The sequence below is a fragment of the Neltuma alba genome, unplaced genomic scaffold (assembly GCF_004799145.2).
Source record: "Neltuma alba isolate B1F8T4 unplaced genomic scaffold, ASM479914v2 tig00008060_pilon, whole genome shotgun sequence".
NCBI classification, from domain to species: Eukaryota; Viridiplantae; Streptophyta; class Magnoliopsida; order Fabales; family Fabaceae; genus Neltuma; species Neltuma alba.
The window spans coordinates 22,823-34,645 of NW_021634937.1; the positions used below are offsets into that span (position 1 = coordinate 22,823).

Genomic DNA, 11,823 nt, shown 5'->3' on the forward strand with positions numbered 1-11,823 from the left:
TTTGATTTTCACTTTCTTTTTGTCCCTAAATATAAGTCTTAATGCAAATTTTAAGCATAATTAATTCTCTTTTGAAAAAATACCCCTTATAGAAAATATAAATTTCCTGTCCACCCTTAAATTTTTACAAGTAGGTACATTATTTTCCATGTCATTAAATGGGACTAAATATAAAGGAAAAAAAATTAACCTTTACATAATTCATAGATTTTTTTTTGGTCAAACATAATACATAGATTTTAATACTTCATTAGTTCGTGTGCTTTTCAATATTAAAACTTATATTTAAAGGTGGAGGAAGTACATATCAATAACTATAAACAGAAAAGAAAGAGATGTCACTTGTTGGTATGAGAAACACTCCCCGAGTTTCCTTCTATTCATATTTGGCATAACATTAAATTACGAAATAATTTTGTAAAAATAAAAAAAATAAAATAATATTGTACTCCTATGATTTATAAATACTAAATATTAATCTTGCTCTTAATGTTAGTAAAAATAAAAATAAAATAAATATGATAAATTTCGTCTTTTGGGCAATATGAATTTCAAACCGGGCCTCGCTCTAACTTCCTCTCATCCACATAATCCAGTCCAAACATTAATTTCAGAACCATAAATTCCAGCGAAGAAAATGGCAGTTTTGTAAATTTCGGAGCAAACGAGGTGGTCCTTTAATGATTAATGAATACGTGCGGGACGTGACCAGGCCATATCTGGCTTCCTCAGTACTCTATTGGCGCCATTTTCTAATTTCCCGCGCCAAAAATGAAAAATCTCATTTTTATGAACCTTCAATATCTGCGGACTAACAAAGCCCTCACGCTCTAGCTCGTCTACTCTCTCCGGTCACCTCTCTTCCTCGCACCACCCCACAAATTTCATCAAAGGTGAGATTTTTCTGATTTTTTATTTTCCTGTGTTTCTAGGTACGATTTTTTCTGTTGTGATTTTTTTCTTTGCTGCTATGTTTTATCGGTCGCTCTCCAACTAGCTTCTCCCGTTTGTTCTTCTATTTGTGGGTTTTCCTTTTTTTTCATGCTAAACAGCAAAAGAAAACTGCAGTTATAACGAAATTGCTGGAAGGAATATTAATGTGCAAATTTTTAACTTTTAGGGGGCCTAACAGTGAAGTTGTCAATAATTGTGAATCCTCCGTTCAAGGTTCTTTCTGCATCTGTTTCTCGGTGTCTCAGGCCGTCGTGATCGAAGAGAAGCATGTTTTATTCGCATACGTTTCTTGCACGAAAGGGGCCATTGGCCACAGTGTGGATTGCTGCGCATTTGCAGCACAGGCTTCGGAAGTCTCATTACACTTCAACTGATATACCCTCCACTGTCAGTAAGTGAAATCATCTTCCTTTTTCTGAAAAGCATGTTTCTTTTGTGAATTTTCTGGCATACAGGTTAAAATTATATTCCATTATGGATAAAGTTTCCATCTTTCATTTGGGTTTTGGAAGTGCGGTTTTTGCTTTAGTTTATCTTCCAATTTGGCTATTTTCCCCATCCTTCTTGATTGGAGATGCGACTCTTGATAATCTTCGTCAATTCTTTCTTTTATGAATAAAACTTTCCGAGTTCTATTTGAATTTCGGCTGTAGGGTTTCTATCTGAATTACTCTTTCAATTTAGATTGTTTTCTTCTCTCCTGATGATGAGTTTTGGGCATTTCTTGATAATTTACTACTTTTTGCTGGGATAACGTGAGGTAATGGGTTATAATTTGCTTCCTTTCGTAGTCATTTGGATTTTTAGTCATTGTGTGAATGATGCTGTGGGCACATGGATGATGTTTGGAGGCAAGGGGAGGGACTTTAAGATCATCCAAAATACCCCTGTTCTTGTTTGGAAGCTCTTTTTTTTTTTTTTTTAACAAAACTGAGGTGAATTTCCCTTCCTTTCAAATCCTTCCAGCCAAACGCACCTAAGACAATGTGAAAAGAATGTTGTGTCGCCCTGCCCTGATGCTATGCCAACTATTATTTTGTCATCTCTTTGTTCAACACTTAATTTGATTGAAATAGGTTTTCCCTTTATTGTTCTATTTTCATCTTAGGTTTCTTAACAGAGTCATTCTCCCATGGTCGTAGACGTAGTACACTTTGTAGATATTTCTTGTTTTTTCTGTTCTTGATTGAAGCTCAAAAGAAATTGTAGTACAAATAAAAGCACGGAAATCATCAACACACTAAGGTCCTTAGGCAATGCGACCGCCTGAAAATACTAAGTTTGACTCCCAATTATAAGCAAGTAGAAAGTTCTGCCTTGTATTGCTGGGGAAAACATGGTTTTTTTGAAAATGCAAGCATAATGTCACATAGCTCCTGATCCAATAGCTAAATAGAACACCTCTATGAGGCTTTGACTTCTTTACACCTTATTTCCCCATATCTATCTAATAGTAATTGCTCTAACTTCGCGGGCCATATCTTTGCCATGCTATCACTTTGTGCTCTTCAAGCTTGTTCTGTTCTTCTAATTAACAAGTTTGTGTGTTGATATTGCTTGTGTTTCTTTTATCCATGGGACAGTAAAACGCGAGTTTGATACCGAGGAAGCTGAAAGTGATTTTTTAACCTAATCACTGGACTGTTATTTCGGTTCCTAATCCATTTTTCATTTAGAGGTACTTAAAAAAATATATTTAATAGGAATTGTTAATTTTGTTTGTACTTGTACATCATGTGTGATATCAATGATATATAAGTCAGTGAATATTAAAATTGTGACATTGGCTTTCACGAGTCTCGTGTTTCTTGGATTGAAATAATATGTACTTTTTGATTCAGAATCTGTGTCATGGTCCTGGTCCTGAATTTGACTGAATATTCCTTTTTCTTGTATGTCTCTTTTAGGACGTATTATGGAACCTGAAGTTCCCATTGCCTTGAGAATGTCAGGCCATCTTCTTTTAGGCGTTGTTCGGATATATTCAAAGAAAGTTGATTATCTTTTTCAAGACTGTAATGCTGTTTTGACTGGTCTCAGCAAGGCATTTGCTTCTATTCAACTTACTTTACCAGAGGATGCACGGAAGGCACCATTTCATTCAATCACACTGCCAGAGACATTTGATCTTGATGCTGTGATCTTGGATGGAGTAGATGACGAGTATGGTTTTGTTCAGTTTCTTCCAATTTATTTGTACTTCTAAAATCATTACATGACTCATGGATTTCTGTCCCAGGGTGGAGGATATCCACATGAGGAGTCGAGAAGATATCACTCTAACAGGTCACAGAAATGGATGGATATTTTATTCATCTTTATTTTAATAGTGGTACGCTTAAGTATTGATCTCTTGTCTATAATGCTATTTACTGTGCAGATCAAATTCCTGGTAGTATGGATTATTACATAGCAATCACTTTTGATGAGGTTCGCCCTTATTATTTCCTTAATTGTTTGTTATTTTGGATTATGAGATTTTGCGTTGCAACTCTATTTCATCTCCTGAATTTTCCTTATTTTAGGATATAATGGACTCTTCACACACGGAAGTGTTGCCAGATTCAGGGGCCAGACCAATGGAGGAGGAGTAAGTATTTGTGACTTTTGTAAGTTCTATTGCATTTTGATACTTCTTCAGGTATCAGCCAATGGAATAACCTGTTATTCATTCATTTGTGTCTGCAGCATTGTCCCGCAATCTCCATTGACAAACGTTGGTGATGTTCAAGTTTGTGATCCAATAAACCAAAGAGAATCACCTGCTGCTCAGCATTCTGATAGTGACCTCCCTCATAATATTCAAGATCCTGAATCTGCTAGAGATTTGGGTTCTCAAGATGCTGGTCCAAGAAATCAGACCGATGTGATCAATTCGAGTCCTGCAGCCGACAGTCCTCAAGTTCTACCGGAAATTGAAGTTCTTCGTGATGCCAATAATGATTTAAATTTAGAAAATCCTCCTCCAGTAGTTCCAGATCCTGGGGATAATACTGAACCCAGTAGGATTTTTGACCAAACTATGAATGACAAGGATCATATTTCTCCAATGGTTGATGATTTGGATGTTGGAGGCTTATCTGTACCATCTCAGCAACATTCTCGTTTGCCAACTCCAGATACTTCTCAAGGGGCACCCGAGATACAAGTTTCTCTGGGTGGGTGTAGACCTCTCTTAGCTGCATTTACCTATGGATCAGAAAATCACAACGCTGATATTTTTATTCTTCTTTATACCATTTCAGGCCATGCTTCGCCTAACTTGGTGCTTCGATCAAGTCCACCAGTCCAGCAGCCACAGAATAGAGGAAGAAAGAGAAAACAGTTCTTTGATACGTCAACAGTTTTGACTAATAAGTACGCTGTAAAATTTTGCTTTATTGAATCTCTACTTTTTCTTTCATTTGCCTATTTAACTAATTTAGTTATAAGTTTGTGCCGTTTATAATCTTAGTTGCTCATAGTGTTGAGGATTTGTAGATTTATGAAGAAAGCTCTTGATAGTACGGGTGATTTACTACGGAAGAGACGTTTTATGCCTTCCTCTGCTTTGGATACATGGAAACTGAACAACAGCCGAAGAAAGGAACAAATTTTTGATCACCCCTTGGTATCAGGTAAGCAGATGTCAACCTTTTTACTGGAGATCCTGTTGCCTTCTAGTTTTATGAACTTTTTTCCAAAAACTCTGTCCATTCTACAGGGCTATGCAAGGATCTCTCAGATATTTGTCAGAGGGATTATATAAGTGCAAAATCCCACCTGGTTATATCTGAGGAAGATCGTATGGATGATGAGATTGCTAGAACTCCTTCAACTAGCCATTCTGCCGAAGAGCCTAGAGCTGCCACACCACCTGCTACAACAGGTGCTCAAAATATGGAAATTGAACGGCTTCGTAGTATCGCTGCTACTCCGCCTCCTGTTATACCTACTCATGATGTAGAAAATGAAGTCATTAATATTGAAGGTGGTCATGGTAGTCCTCTCAGACAGGATGACATGACTCCTGTCTCAGCTCAAAAATTAAGGTCTGTATCAGTTTCTCCATTGAGGACAAATGATGTGGCTGGGACAGTTCAAACACCTGATTTAGCATCATCCCCTAGAGATGATGGATCCCAGATGGAAACTCCTATGACTTTTCTGGACGAAGGAACATTTCAGAACTTTGGTCTGTCAGATGCTGGTCATTCAATGATGTCTGCTGAAGAAGTAAGTTATTAACTTCTTTTGTGTTTTCTTTTTCAGGAAATCCTGTAAATCATGCAGGATATTTTACTCAATTAACCATACCACATTTTGCTTCAAAACCATAGTTCGTACTGTTAACATTAGTAAAGTATTTTGGTTGTTGTTCTAGCTTGAGGAATTTGAGAGAATAGGTTGGTTCTAGTAACTGAGATCAAGAAATTTTTTTGCTAGAAGTGAAGTGGATAAACCCAAATGTATTTCTAACTTGGGATGGGTAGGATATTGATCTTGAGTGCTTTCTATATTAATGTGCAATGAACTTCACATTTTAAGGATCTTGGTCATGTAGTGAAGATGCAGACAATACCGTTACATTTTCTTCCTCCTTTGATTTGCATATACATAATAAGCAGCAAACTCGCTTCTGGTCACCTTACTCATATTGTAGGTACTCCTAAATATGTTGACTTAAAGAATTATATATGATAGACTCTAATTAGTTGACCTTGTTCATTTTAGGAGCTTAATTTTCTGGAAGCAGACAGTACGCCATCCAGTAAGTTCCTTTTGTAAATCTGAAATGCGCATGCTCAGACAATACTAGATGACCAGTTTCATTTAGTTTGCTCATTCTATTTGCAGGTTCACAAGGTAGCGAAGGTGTAAACTCATTGTCTGTGAGGACTAGGTATTCATTCTAATAGCATCTAGTTTTGGAAACTTAGACGGCAAATCTCTGGAAGGCTTATATTGCCAAATAAATAGCCAGAATATCTGGAAAAAATTATTTTGACTGGCAACCGTTTTTAGTTCACATATAATGAATGCACCCATATTTTTTTTTTTCCAAGATGCATGCTACTTTGATCTGTTTTCTCGTTTCAATTACAATCTTGTAGCCTTTTTGCATGTTAAGTGACCTGTTGATTTCTTGGTGTTTTTAAGAGATTATTACTTAATCACCTATGAGTCACTTGCTCACATATGCCATGACAATTGCACCATAGGATATGGTGACCATTCTTTCTCTTCTGGGGTTTGAATAGATTATTAATCTGAGACATAATATGATGCGTGTAACTGGAATTTGGGGGGGGGGGGGGTGTATCTACAAACAAATCCAAGTGGAGCAAAATAGCTCAGAAGTTATCTGCACAGCATTTAATTTTCTTAATGACTTGGTCCTTTTCGAAGTTCATACTCAATGATTTATGGATTGCTAATTTGTCAAATGTTCTTTGATTGCAGGGCTGTAGCTCGTTATTTGAAAAATCTTTCTCCAATTAGCCCAATTGCAGAGGACCCCACGGAAGATCTCAGCTTGAACAAGATCTTAGAAGGGAAGACAAGAAGGATCTCTGCTCGAATGTTCTTTGAAACATTGGTGAGTTCTGAAACACGCCCATCTATTTGAATCATACCCCTCAATTTTGCCACAAGATGTGAAGGGATAATGCTGGTGCATCTTGTCTTATTAGCATGAAAATCTAAAATGTGAATGTGAGAGTAGTCTTCGTAAAAATTGAGTGAGTGAGAGAGAAAGAAAATCAAAAAATAACTTCCCTATGTGTTCCTGTATTCGTAGAGGGTATTTTTGAATGTCTTAGAGTGCTTGAAGACTGTTTCATTCTACTCGCATGTTTCATTATCCTGAGGCATGGGGAAGGTGGAGGTTTCCAAAAATTTGGGTAACTTGATTACATAAAGCATGCAGATGATGAGTTTGTACTTGTGATTGGTGTCATAATAGCTTTGAATTCTGAAGCGGCTCTCATTTCATAAATTAGCTAGACAAAGAGGTGTACTCACATTCTTTAGGGGTTTACAATTTGTTCTTTTGTCCTTTGGTTCAAGTTTAACAAATTTTCTTTCAGTACTCTTGTGAGCTATTGTAATCTTCTCATGCTAATGTGTACGTTGTTTTCTAACTTATGGAAACTTACATTTGTATGGTTATGTGGAAATTGTTTGTTGCATCACAGGTTTTAAAGAGTTATGACCTTGTTGACGTACACCAAGAAGAACCCTATGGTGATGTTAGCTTGAAGTTGACCACTGCACTTTCGAAGGCTGAAATTTGAAGTCGTGTTTTAAGTTATTTGTATTTTTGGGAGGCCCTGATGTATATATGGGTAAGAGTTCTATACTCTGCAGTACAGGCCATGTAATTCCTCTGAGATGTAAAAAAAGAAAACTAGGGGGAAAAATGTTTTGTTCCTCCCAAGATCTCACTTTCTGGTGATAATAGTTGAAGCTTTAATGGGAGGGGTCTTAAGAACTTGAGGACTTGAAACTTAATTTAGTATGAAGAAATGGAATTGAATGGAATTAGAAGGGGAAAAGGAGATAGGTGAGAGATGAAATGACTTTTCATTTTTCCCTTCCCATACCCCACACCTCTTTCAAAGATACCAAGTGAACCTTAAGCCATAGTTTGAAAATTCTATATAAAACCTTTGCTGTGTCCTGATCTAATTGTTAGAAAACATAGTTGTTTACTCTAATTCTGAAACATTTGCTTTGAATGGCTTGCAGTTGGATTCTAATTCATACGAGGAAAGGAGCTGCATTGGAATTAGTAACAGTCAGAAGGCAGATTTTGGTTTAAATTAATGTTATCTGTATCTATGTAGGTGGCCAAAAGGGGGAAAGTTTTGCGTATAACTTATGCTTCTTTTGAACTGTTAGAATTTTGAAGTTATGACTCTCAAGCTGATTTTACTGTTGCACTTTCAGCTGGTGCTTTCTACTGCCTCACAAGCATGCCATCTTTAAAATTATTGACGGGGCATGCACTTTGATATAAAGAAAACCAAATGTGTTCCCTTTTTTATCTATTTTTAAGAAAAATTTAAATGTCAAATTTGGATAATAAGGAACAATGACAATTAGGGACCTTGGACACATTCTCATTTTTATTTCTTAAATTAGCGAATGAGAAATAATGCAAACTTCAATTCTGTTTTGGCTTCCATTTGCACGTATGTGAATGTGGAAAGGCCACTAAGTTCATGATATTTTTCATGTAAATTCCGCTCCATTCGAGTCTTTTTATTTAACTTTTTTCGAAAAAATTATTCATGTTGCTAATATTATAGATTTGTTTTTTTATATTGTGGATTATATTACAAATATTTAGTTGTCAGGTTAAAACATTCATTCGGTCTTTTAACTTTATTGTTGTAACAATTATTAGTTTTAAAAATTAAGTTTAATATGTTAACATTTAAGAATATTTTATTAGTATTTAAAATCTCAATATTATTTAAAAATATATTTTTTAAAATTAAGGAATCAAAATAGAACCTTATTTAAAGTATCTAATTTATAGAGATGTTTGGTTTGTTTAGTTTCAGACAATAATTTATTTATCTGAGCTTTTAAAAATTATGTATTAATATTTTAAATTTATATATATTTGACAAGGGAATACTTTTATACCCATATAACTTGTGATAGAGATTTTATCATTTGCAATAAAGATTTGAGTTTTAACATTTTCTTTTATTTGACCCACGAGGGTGAGGATTAAGATTTGCCAAAAAGGTCATTTTTACCTAAAAAATATTAACACAATGATTTGTGAATTAAAAGAATATTTTTAATAGAATTAATCAATTGGAGGGAGCAACTAATTTTGATGCTCATTGCTATGTGAGACTTACACCACTGGTATATAGTTTTAAATTTTTTTTCCCCCTAGCACATGTATAGTTTTAATAGTCTAAATTTAAAACTTTCAATTAATAATTTCTTAACTAAAAAATTATTTTTTATTAAAAAGATCAACAATTAAGATACTACCTCCGGTCCTAATTATAAGAGCCAGTTGACTAATTTGAGGAGATTAAGGAAATAAGTTGAGCTAGTTATTTGTCCTAAATAGGTGTTGTCTTTCTTAAAATATCCTTGCTAATCAAATGTATTGACTAAAACTATAATTATTAGAAGGGCTATCTTGAAAAAAATTGAGTAAATATGAGAAACAAAGTGAATTGGAGTCTTTTATTTAGGATCAAAATAAAAGTCAAATAGGGTCTTATATTAAGGACCGGAGGTAGTATTATTTTTATTTTGAATTCTGTAATCATCAAAAGAAGACACTATAACATTAGTATAAAGTAACTTTTAAATTTAGTAGTATTGATTGTTTACATTAAAAATAATTTACTACCAAAAAAGTTCTAAAAAGCATTCTCTTCGCTAAGTCAACTGATAGAAGCTCTGGTCCAAAAAAAAAAAGTGGTTAAGAATTCGATTTCTAATATTTATTAATAGAACACAAATTAATTTGACTGATTTGTTTTCTGGGACAGCAAATCACGTTTATGACAAAAAGTCTTGCATAGCGTTTGAAATGTGAAGGGGGATATCCAATAATCATCTTAGAATCCCATCTTGGCTAAATATAAATTATTCAAATTTAATATTTTAAAAACTATTTCTATTATAAGTGCATAAATAAGACAGATGATGACATCAATTTATTAAAAGAATTACGGTGTAAGTTTTTTTGTTTTTAAAACTTTCACTCAAAACTCGAAAGTTTTTGTAATTATAAATTTGGTCCAAAAGCCTAAAATCTTAACAATTTTATCTTTTACTGTTAAACTAATGTTGATCATTAAAATAATAATACTGTTCATTAAGGCGATAACATTTTTAACAATATAGAAAAAAATTGTTACAATTTTAAACTTTCAGAACAAATTTATATCAAAACAAACTTTCAAATATTCGACGCTCTTGAATGAAAACTTTTCAATATATTGACATCTTAACCCTTTTTAAAATAATAACTATGAATAATGAGTTTTTTGATCTAACAACGGAGATAATATTCTGAAAAGAAAATGAGAGGAAGGGATTTTGAGAGCTTCCTATTCTGAATATCTAAATTAATTAATGCACTTAAAATTGTGGTTCCCGTTCGTGTTCCGTGCTTGCTCGTTAAGCAATGCTGTCCATGCCCTAGCTTCGCTCCCTCCTTGTTTATTCAAAGGAATTGCACTAGGTCTCGCAAAAAATAAAATACTGCAAAAAAGTTTATGAAAATCTCATAATTGTTTTAGATCCCAAAAGAATTTGGCTGCAATAATAAAAAGTTAAAAAGACCTTGCTGTCCTTAGTATAGACAAAAGTACTGGAGAAAAAAAAAAGAGTTGTCAATATAGGTTGAGATAGTTGTTAATATAGGCCACAATAGTTGTCAATATTACCGTTTCACTTATCAGATTATTAGTTGATATTAGGTGATTTCAAATTACATAATGACAAGTAATATTAATATATCTTATGAATTAATACTTTTTGATAATAATGTGATATAACATCATTATTAAAAGTCAATTATCAATCATATAAAATTATGAAATCACTTGTCATTAGTTAACTTTTTGTATTATAAGTGATGATTGATTTTTAATAACGATATTATATCACATTATTATCATAAAAAAGTATTAGTCCACAGGATATGTCAATATTAATTGTCATTATGTAACTTGAAATCATGTTTTTTCAAACTTATATCAACAGATAAATTGGTAAGCGAAGCAGTAATATTGATAACTATTGCAGTCTTTCGGTGCTTGTTTTGTATCATGGGCAACAAAGTATTTTCAGTTTTTACATTATGACAGTCAAATCCCATTAGGAATCCAAAGCAATTATCGGGTTTTTAGAAACTTTTTTGTAGTATTTTATCTTCTGTGAATTTGCCCTTTATCTTATCCCTATGCCTGTATATATACACATATTTTTACGAGCAAGTAGTCCAACATCTTCACTTCTCAACTCTCTGAAATACTGAAAGCCATTGATTCCTCTTTCTTCTTTCTTTTAGATTATTGTCCCCGAGAAAATTAAAGGGAAAATCACGTTGATGGGTTCAAGGTTTCTGAATTGCTTTGCTGCTGCTGCTGCTGCTTCTTCTTCATCTGCTCGAGTCGCTGATCATACAGAAGCTGAAGGAAAAGCTACGAACATGAAATGACAGTCTTCTCAGAAATCGAAAGGAGCTCCAATTGTGGTTTCTTATTTCCCACGCAACTCTTATCCTTCTCGATTGCAGGAGCTCTTCTATTCCTCTATAGATAAATATATATATATATATATATATATATAATGTTATAGCCGAGCTTCATAATCACGCGCGGCATTCCAAGCAAGCAATTGGGTTTGTCCTTAGCGTTTCTGAAGGACATGAAATCTAGAAGGACATGAAATCACAATCTTCAAAGAAATCGAAGGGACCTCCCATTTCGGTTTCTTATTTATTTATTTATTTTTGCTGATTGTAGTTCCCTTTTATAATTGCTGCTTTCAATTCCTTTATTGTTTCTCTGAACCCTGTGCTGTTTTTTTCCTATTTATTGAAATAAAGTTGATTTATTTACTGTATTTGTTCAGTGATTAGATATGACATATACGTCCGCACATACGTACATACATCCATAGTTTTCTGCTAAAGAAAATTTTCAACAACCATATATGTATAGACATGTCCAGGAATATATTTATCCAATTTTTCTTGAAGCAGTTGTTTAATAACTGTACATATTAAAAATTCTATTAAAGAGTAGCTTTATCTAGTACAGGTGATTAGTAAAGGTATATTAGTGAAGACAATGCTTATTTATTATGAATAACTAACTTAATAAATTTTCTTAATCT

General features: G+C 33.7%; 1 protein-coding gene across 2 annotated transcripts; it reads left to right on the top strand.

The window, feature by feature from the left end:
* Positions 1–812: 812 nt before the first annotated feature.
* Positions 813–7,877, top strand: LOC114753664 (sister chromatid cohesion 1 protein 3-like). Of its 2 annotated transcripts, none has more exons than XM_028942364.1 (15): positions 813–893; positions 1,200–1,345; positions 2,862–3,117; positions 3,194–3,240; positions 3,335–3,384; positions 3,480–3,544; positions 3,643–4,112; positions 4,200–4,311; positions 4,435–4,571; positions 4,658–5,169; positions 5,668–5,704; positions 5,791–5,836; positions 6,397–6,532; positions 7,131–7,280; positions 7,684–7,877. In XM_028942364.1, exons 2-14 carry the CDS (start codon positions 1,222–1,224, stop codon positions 7,227–7,229), a joined length of 2,091 nt encoding a protein of 696 aa, XP_028798197.1. In that variant the 5' UTR covers positions 813–893; positions 1,200–1,221; the 3' UTR covers positions 7,230–7,280; positions 7,684–7,877. The 2 variants fall into 2 exon arrangements, with proteins under 2 accessions (XP_028798197.1, XP_028798196.1); XM_028942363.1 differs by having other exon boundaries at positions 835–893; positions 1,168–1,345.
* The last annotated feature ends 3,946 nt before the right edge of the window (positions 7,878–11,823 follow it).

Excerpts from the sequence above, each read along its gene's own strand:
- LOC114753664 (XM_028942364.1), top strand. The coding sequence starts at position 1,222 with ATGTTTTATTCGCATACGTTTCTTGCACGAAAGGGGCCATTGGCCACA. Across the intron at positions 3,118-3,193 it reads TTGGATGGAGTAGATGACGA|GGTGGAGGATATCCACATGA; the intron begins GTATGGTTTTGT and ends TTTCTGTCCCAG. Across the intron at positions 4,312-4,434 it reads TCAACAGTTTTGACTAATAA|ATTTATGAAGAAAGCTCTTG; the intron begins GTACGCTGTAAA and ends GAGGATTTGTAG.